The 9,211-nt window shown below is 35.2% G+C and overlaps 1 protein-coding gene across 2 annotated transcripts in view; it reads right to left on the reverse strand.

Moving 5' to 3' along the window:
• Positions 1-8,478, reverse strand: part of LOC107103455 (E3 ubiquitin-protein ligase Itchy-like) — a 17,041-nt gene extending 8,563 nt beyond the window's left edge. For both annotated transcript variants that reach the window (XM_015403173.1, XM_015403172.1), the window contains exons 1-5: positions 8,379-8,478; positions 5,931-5,993; positions 1,983-2,124; positions 956-1,080; positions 162-293 (exon numbers count right to left, since the gene is read on the reverse strand). In XM_015403173.1, coding sequence (XP_015258659.1) covers positions 162-293; positions 956-1,080; positions 1,983-2,124; positions 5,931-5,955 — 424 coding nt within the window. In that variant the 5' untranslated portion in view covers positions 5,956-5,993; positions 8,379-8,478. The remainder of the gene's footprint in view (positions 1-161; positions 294-955; positions 1,081-1,982; positions 2,125-5,930; positions 5,994-8,378) is intronic.
• Positions 8,479-9,211: the final 733 nt, after the last annotated feature.

Below are 9,211 nucleotides of genomic sequence, written 5' to 3' on the forward strand. Positions count from 1 at the left end.
GCAACACACGTGAACAGAACCGAGACAGTCGAACCGAACGGTTCGGACGGTTTTCAAAAACCGTTCCATCCCTATAATACTGCATTACATTTCTAGACCAAAAAGAGAAGTGTTTCAGTACTGCATTATTTCTACTGTAAATGTATTTCTGCTTCCCATACCTTGATTCCTCTCTGCCAGAGCAAAGGTTTCTGGGTCAACCTGCAAACCATCCAGACAGACTGAGAGGTCTCCAACGTTATCCTGAGGGTCTCTGTCAGAGGACAGCTGCAGCGTCTGCACCACCTCACACACTAAGATTAGGATCAAATACAGCAAATGTTTCAAATACAACATGATTGAGAAACTCACATTTCAGCAAAGGAATGAAAGTGGAGAGAAAAAACAATGTTCCTCCACTTTTAAAAAAGAACAAAAGGTGAGTAACTTTACCCAACATCAACAAAAACATTGACAGTGAGCGCAGTCAGGGGATGAACTCCAACATAACAAGACATTCAGTCTCTACAGAACTATTGAAAACAGAACCAATGTTTAAACTGAACTATGTTTAAAAAGTGCCAAAAATATGACATTACTGGCTGGCTCTTTTAAAGCAAACATTTCATGAATAAAATCTGGTGTTTATAGATAGAAATTATTTAAAGTTTAATTCATCACACAAAAAAACTAGACACCCCATGGGAGGTTGTGCTCCTATATTATTTATTCTCCTATGGAAAAAACAATCAGATGGTATTAGGTTAGCTTATACCATTTGAGCTCTTTAATCAACAAGTGAAAAAAGAAAGCAACAAATTGAATCAAAACAGCTGGTCAAACAAACGATTTTAATGATTTTATAATCTCTAACATATTATGGTTATTATGAGAGGTGAAAATTTGCTCTCAATTTTTAAAAAATATACATTTTAAATGAAGGTTACATGGAAGAAATATTTAAATGTATACTCACATTTAAGGTCATTGGCTTTGAGGATAGAGCTGATGTCTAGAGTAGCCATGCCTAACAGAAGATCTGCCTTCAGTGTCTGATGACTCCAAACACGAAAGATTAGTTTGCTGACTGGAGTCACAATTCTGCAGGAAGGAGACAGAAAAAAATATATATATCAGTGAGATTTTGGACTGAGGAAGGCAATGACTTTACAGGTCTGTGGCATACTCTTTCAATCCCATGTTTTCTATGGGTTGTCAGGAAAATCAAAACATTTTTTTTATTATTAAAATCTATTGTGTAGAGTATGTTTTTAACACATTCTCTAGATTTAGCTGTTCCTGTAGTTTTTTTTTGGTCCAATAATTATATGTGCAAGTAATAAAATTCCATATATTTAAAGTATCTGAATACATCTTGCTTTGAAGTTATGAAATAATTTTGTGATTTAAAGGAAAGCAATATGTGTGACTTGAGTTGAACCAAAATGTAATGCATTTAGTGTTTTCATAAACAAGCAACTAGATATCAATAGGAATCCTAAAGTTGGGGTCATGAGACTACCTATAGTACACAGTTAATGTCTGCAAGATCAAGCTTGATAAAGTACAAAGGCAACATTTTAAAATACAACCATTAGTTTAAATTTCATTGAAAATGTTGAACTCCTTTTTTACTCATTACTTTTAGAAACATGCTAAAGGAACCTTATGGGCATCTAAGAGAGATGAGTATTGGAAAACTGTATGTTTGCATTATGACAGCTTGACTGAAACCCAAACATAACTTTATGATTCCACAACATCAGTCATAACAAGTTTACACAATGATACACATAACTATGTTTATAAAGCCTGTATTATGAACATTAAATGTACATTTATGTTCATAGTTTAAATTGCTTTCATGCATTGACTTAAGTATTTTTGACTACATCAAACAAAAATACTGACAGGATGTCTTAAGAAATCCTTTTTCATATCCTGTATTTCAGGTAGAGACCAACTATCTTCTCCCTTTAGAGACAAACAACATCAGTACTCACACAGTGAGGGCCTGCTTCCATTTGGGACTGTGGGTGTTGTTGCATTTCTCTGTCCTCTTTGATTGGCCATCCACAGCTACCTCAACGTAAGGACTGGGACCAAACCAGTTCTTTTTGTTTTCCTTTAGCTTGGCTGAGAGCACTGGAAGGACAATGACAAGCATGAGCGGCAGTGACAATAAAAGAACATTTCTGCTGATCAGACTGATTCAGTTGTATTTGGAAAAGATATTCAGACTTCACTGCACTATTCTTATTTTTTCTTTATTTCATTTTATTCTAAATAAAATTTTCATGTGGCTAATCTTTCTATAAATAATCACTTTCCCTCACAAACATTTGCCAGATTTATAAGCAATCAGTACTGTCAGAATAATTAAATTACTGACTATTAGAAAGACTGATCACAGTATGGTCTGTATGTATGCTTTAGCTGCTGTGTGTGTATTAGCAAGATCTTTTTTTAAGCTTATTAGTGGAAATAAAAGACACGTTCAACAGGTTTTCCAGTCATGTGACAGTATTACAGAAGTCTAATGTGGAAACATCCTTGTTTATTTTAAAAGCAATAGGAAAAACTCAGATATCAATAAATGAAAACATTTATAGAACCAAATTTCTGCCGTTTTGGTTATTTGTTGTAATCATCCTGTTAAAATTCAAAGAACCATTGGTTTCTACCTGTATAGTTAGGCCCAAAGACCTTTACCTCTTATTAGATTGCTGATTTTTTTATGATCACTTTCCAACCCAGCAACCACCAGCTGAGAATGTGAATTGCTTGACTTCTACATCTGAAAGCCATGAAATATCAGGAACTAAAATGTTCATAATAATTTTAGAATCCATGCAACATTAAGCGCTTAGTAAATTCAGAGGTAGTTAATAAAGGCGCTGTGACTAATGCAGAATATGGACTTCTAATGTTAGATGATTTATTTTTATTTACTATGAAGCTGTTTCATTCAGGCTTTACAAAGAATTATTTTAACGTTTCATTTAACCATTTTATATCATCACTATAGGACCGACTTTTATGTTATGGAAGTAAATTGTTACCATATTTAAAATGAAAAAGCATTTTCAGAAATGCTTTTTCATTTTAAGAATTGATTACTAATTTAATTTATGAGTCAAATAATGCAGCCACATTCTTAAAATGAAAAAGCATTTCTGGAAATGCTTTTTCATTTTCAAATTTTATATTTCAAATTGAATTTTGGTATGCATTTGCTGGGGGACATTTTGAAAAATAAATCTCAAATTTCTTTTGCTTTTTAATTTTAATGAACTAAAAGGATGAGCAGTGTTGAAGAAGAAATGAAAATGCAAATAGGATGATTGATTACCAATTTCATTTATGAGTTAAACAATGCAGCCACATTCTTAAAATGAAAAAGCATTTCTGGAAATGCTTTTTCATTTTAAATATGGTAATGATTTGCTTCCATATTATGTAACCTGTAAATAAAATGAAAATAAAATACACATCTAAAGATGAAACCAGATACTTGCAATAGCTTTATATAAAAAAAATTGCTGTATTATAACAAATGTAATTATTTTAATGACAGTATATTGAGCCATAGATATTTTCTTTTCCATCTTCCTGACAAAAAAAGGGGGAGTTTATAGGCATCTTTTAACCTCTCCTCACAAATTTCCATTAGGACTAAGATCAGGGCTTTAAGATGGCCACTCCATAAAAGTGACTTTGTTGTCCTTTATTGAACGAAGTGCACCTGTCCCTGCTGTAAAACAGCCACTCAGAATGATGCTGCCACCACTGTGCTTCTCTGAATGTTGTTTAACTGTAGATAACATCTAGCTTCAACCAGCATCTTCATGAAGTCTGTGTCTTTTATTCTTGGGTGCTTTTGTCTGGACGCTCACACTAGAGTAAGCCCAGTTCAGTCCATATCAGTGACCAACCTGTTTCTCTCCTGGTCATTGGAGGCTGCTGTGTTCCATGTATAAAATCAGAACATCTTAGTAGTTAAAGGTGTGTCCTGCTGAATCAGCACTGCTGACTCTTCTGTGCTGTGCCATGTTTGGTTAGTTGTTAGATCTGGTGGGGTTTTTTTTTTTTAGTTTTGTTGGGTTTGAAGTTTACCAGCAGAGATGGGAAGTACCGGTAACAAAGTACAAATACTTTGTTACTGTACTCAAGTAGATTTTTCTGATATTTTTACTTTACTACTTATTTTTATGGCAACTTTTTACTTCTACTCCTTACATTTTTACACAAATATCTGTACTTTCTACTCCTTACATTTTAAAAAATTGGCTCGTTACTTTAGTTTTGAATCATTTCAATGGAGTTACCGTTATTTTTCACGCCATCAATACCAAATTCAATCTAATTGGATGGGAATCTACGTTGCATTTGACGCACCACTACAAGATGAACCGACAGATTCGGCGGTATTCATTCGCGGCAAATCATTGCAGCTTGGTGGCGGTGGCGTTAGCATAGTAGCATGGACGACGAGATGATTGAAAATGAACACAACGGAGATCTAGTCCTATTGGCAGACATCCATTTAAAATGTAGGCAACGGCATGAAAAAAGTGCTTTCTACTTTTACTTTTATACTTTAAGTAAATTTACAAGCCTGTACTTTGTTACTTTTACTTGAGTAAAGAAGTTTAATCAGTACTTCCACTTTTACCAGAGTATTTTTTAACACAAGTATCTGTACTTTTACTCAAGTACGAAAAGTAAGTACTTTTGCCATCTCAGTTTACCAGTATGTTGTGTTTTAAGAAAATTCTTCTCCTGACACAGGAGGTCCCTGAGGAAAAGACATCTATTATCTCCTTTATGTTAGATTCAGTGGTGTATTTTCTGCTAGTTTGGGTGACCACATATTTGGAGTGATTTCCTGGTGTCTTAGTGTTCTTCTTGTTTCTCCTCTGTAACGGAGGGTTATTCACCCAATAACTCAGGGTTCTGATAACAGAAATCTGTGTTCCAGTGGGTGATGTGAATTAAAACGGTTTGAAAGAAGTCCAGTGGGAAAAAGCTGTATTTTTTTTCTTACGGAAGACAGCACTTCCCATGAGAACCGGGCATTGTGTGGTAAAATCCTGCTCTCCCAGTTGCCTGCAGGTGAATTAACAACTTTTCTGTTTGCAGTTGCTGTGTGTAGATAAACAGCGAGGTTATGAATTTACAATGTCATATGATGATGTTGAAAATAAGAAACATTTAACTTTGGTTTTGGACCGTACTCCTGCACTCCCACCCAACCACCTGACTCGTCAGTGACTGATGTGCTGACAAGTTTAGAGCCTTAAAACTTATAAAATTAATTTCACAGTTAACACACGTAACACACAGTTCATAATAAAGACAGATTGATGCATCTTTCTCTTTCCAGTTTTTAGAGAAAGTCTGTTATTTTTCCTTTAGTAGATATTAGGTGAATCCCTTTTCAGGGCCTGATGGTCATGATGGTTGTGTTGCTTGATGCTGTGCATCTACCTTTGTCTACTACAAAACTCGCAATGTTGTGGTTTTGGCTGAGATAGGGTCCTGCCTTGCTTTACTGTAGCGTGATGTTAAAAGAGGGCATTTTCATTCTAGAATGCCAGCAGTAACTTTAATCCTGATTTCTTTCCCTTCTGCCTCTGCCATGTTGCTGTTTCTAGAGTTTAATTCAGTGGCAGTAATGATGAGTTCTGTTGCTGGATGTTGCATAGCGGTTATGGCAAAGTTCAGACCTTTGGAGCTTTATGTTTGGCTAAAGCTTTACATTTTAAAACACCATCAGAGTGGTAGTTTTTCCATCTGCAGTTGGGGTTACGTTATAAATTGGAGTGAGTTACACTTTCATAATCACTTTCATAACGTGAAGAAAAAATAGTATTTTAGACAAAACTTTAAGTAAATATCTACTTTCAACTTTATCTGTTGTTCTTAAGTTTGTTCTAGCAATAACTCACCTGTGACTTGTAATTGTGCCTTCATGGTTCATCCATAACACTTGATTCTATGTTGCTTTGAACCTGGAGACAAACAAAATACATGAAGGGAATGACAAAATGGCACGCAATCACAGGGCGTAAAGAGATGCTGCTCTTATTCAAATGGAGGGCTTTTTTTTTGTTAGTTTGCACTCGTTTATAAAACTGGCAGTTTTTCCCGTTTTCCCTATCCCAACTGAGCTTAGTGATTATTGTTGTAATCCATATTGATATAGATTTTTTTCTGATTATTTAATCAACATTTCTCCCGGTTCCATTGTTTATTGGTCTTTATGATTCCAAGCTTATCAATCATTGACAAGATGATTTGCATAAGTATGCACTGAAAAGTAACAAAGTACAATTACTTGATTACTGAACTTAAGTAAGGTGCTGCACTGTGGAACAATGGTTATCACTGTTGCCTGGCAGCATGAGGGTCCTGGATTTGAGTCCACCCGGGGTCTTTCTTGCAGGTTCTCTGGCTTCCTCCCACAATAGGTTTCTCTAAATTCTCCTTATATACTTTTGACTCCATTACATTTCTAAGAAGCATTACTCATTCCTTTTGTCTCAGATTAGGTTAGTAATCCATTGGCTGCTGTTTTCCTTTCTTGAAAAACAATTAGCAACAGACACATTCCTTTAACACAAGGACACAATCAGCTACATAATGTTTCTCACAAAGTTAAGAGTTCATCCTTAAGAACAGGCATCCTGGATGTTTTATTTATCTGTTTGTCAACACACCTGGGTCAAATGGTAATTCATTAGCAGACATATGCAGAACTTTGACATGCTGAGTAGGTAATAACTACCTCAAAGGGAGATGAAACAAAACATGTAACATACCAGCCACAGAGGGCTGAATTTGAGATTTGAATGAAATTCCACAAATGTGAAAAAACCCAGCGCATACATTATTTGTGGTTTACAAATTTTATTAAAGGCGTGAGTTGATGTCATGTGGACAAATTGTTCAGTAGGATGAGTTCTCAAAGCAGAGCTGCAGTATCTTTGTGGAAATAGATTCTACCTTAAACCTCTATACTATAGAGAAAATGAAAGGAGAATCAACACTAAATAATAATAATAATCAAAATAACCATTCTAAATTTTTTGTTGCATTTTTAAGCTGAAGTTCACAGACAGTGTAGAATTTGTAGCAGTTGGTTCTTTGCGTCAATACATTAAGTGGTTTATTAAAGTTAGAAGGTTTAAAATCAATCTGAATATTATACAGTACAGACACATATGTATATTACATATTTGTTTTGCCTTTGAATGCTTAAGCCATTTCAAAAGAGAGAACTTCAATACTTTAACTTGAGCAGATGTTTGACAGAGTAACTTTTACTTGTAGTTGAGTAGGATTTGCCCATGAGTAGCAATACTTTTACTCAAGTACTACTGTTAAGTACTTTCTCCAACGATTTTCATTAAGTGAAAATAGTTGCCAAAAAACAATATTGTATATTGCGATTATATCTAGGACTATTCATTGTCCGGCTAAACTTGTTATAGAAACAGGCCTTGCCTCTGTTTGTTTATAACCTGGTTTGTTACGGCTCAGGCTAAAACAAACAGACAAAGACCATTTTCCTAACTATAGCTTGAATAGCAATAAATATTGATAAAAAAAAGAAGCTTTATTTGAGTAAATAAATTGGAATTCAATAATGCTGATATCTCAATATAGCATTTATGTTATCTTAAGACTACATTTCAAAAAAATCTAAGTTAAACATTTCCATTGCTTTGGCTGTCTGTTAGATTTAACCCAGGATATTTTCAACCGTGCAGAAAGATGCTCAGAACTAGTTCCCCCTAAATCCATCTTAAATACCTAAGCTAAAAATAGATTTTTAAATAACTTGAGTCAAAATAGTCCGATTTTCAGTGCATCTAAGCAGGTGACTTGGTTTAATCTCGTCTATTTCTAGATCCCTTCTAGTCTCTTCCATAACAGAAAATCCCATCATCCCATCACTAATACGGTCTGACACCAACTACCATCACTGATATCGCTTTAATTACCCTACAGTCAATCTGATTTTAACAAAAACTGATACATATATTGTTATTCCACATAACTTGGTTTTATGGGATAACAAACAATAAAAGCTTAACAGAAAATATCTGCCTACGTGTCTCGATAGCTAATTTCTGTAGTGCTAGCCAACTATCACATAGCAACATGAGATTCTCGTGGGTAGGTATAGTACTACGATACAGTTTAGATGAAATAATTGGGTGTTTTGGTCTTCTTGTTTCATAGAGTTCACGCAACAACTTTGCTCACGGGGCCCAGGCAAGGATGAGCTAGCCGTATCGCGTTACCTTAGAAATGCTACCAGCATCCGGGCCTTAGCTACTTCGAATTTTCAATAAACAGCGTTCAGACAAAACCAGACTGAATACCATTACCTGTCAACTACAGATGGTAATGCGACGTAGGGGGCTAAAGTATCCTAGGGTTGACCAGCCGATGTGCTATCCTCTTCTTTCAGGATTCTTCGCGGGCGGATGTTTAACTAAGTTAGATGAGCACTACCGCCACCTGCTGTTCAAATGAGATATCGAGTGAGGGGACTGTTCAGCAACTCCCTGAATGAAATCTGAACATCATCCTGGCCTTTATGGTTGAACATTCCAGTTACGCTGGGATTGAAAGCTACTTGAAAACTACTGTTTGTATTTTGTGTCTGATATATAACATCAGAGGTATTTTACTTTTTTTTTTATAGGTTTTATCAGAAGTAATATCAGGGCTCGATGTTAACCATCGCCCTATCGCCCGGGGCAAGTATTTTTTTATTAATTTCATATTAATTTTATTGATTTCATTGCATTTGCCCGCCGAGCAAGTGCAGTGATCGCAAAAAAAAAAATATTTATCACTCAAAATTACTTTAAAATCACCGACATTAGCTGAAAACGACCCAGCCGGCGCCATTTTCGTTGTTTTGTACACATTCTCGCGTGATTTGAAAAAGCCGTGAGATTTTCCGCCAGATGGCGTGATTTACTTGTGATTTTTGTCAACCTAGCGGTAATTTTGATGTAGTTACCAAAACGATAAACAAGCTAGAAAGCGCTATCATATGACAGTCTTCTGTACAGTGGTCATACATTAAAAAATGTTCATAAATTTTTTTTCTCTCACACTTTGGAGAGGTGCATTTAAATGTTATAGAGCTAAACATGTTAAATTGGTGACCTGTTATGTTATTATTATTGTCTTGTTGCTGCATTTATTT

This window comes from Cyprinodon variegatus, unplaced genomic scaffold (genome assembly GCF_000732505.1).
Source record: "Cyprinodon variegatus isolate N-32 unplaced genomic scaffold, C_variegatus-1.0 Scaffold1452, whole genome shotgun sequence".
In the NCBI taxonomy this organism is placed as follows: Eukaryota; Metazoa; Chordata; class Actinopteri; order Cyprinodontiformes; family Cyprinodontidae; genus Cyprinodon; species Cyprinodon variegatus.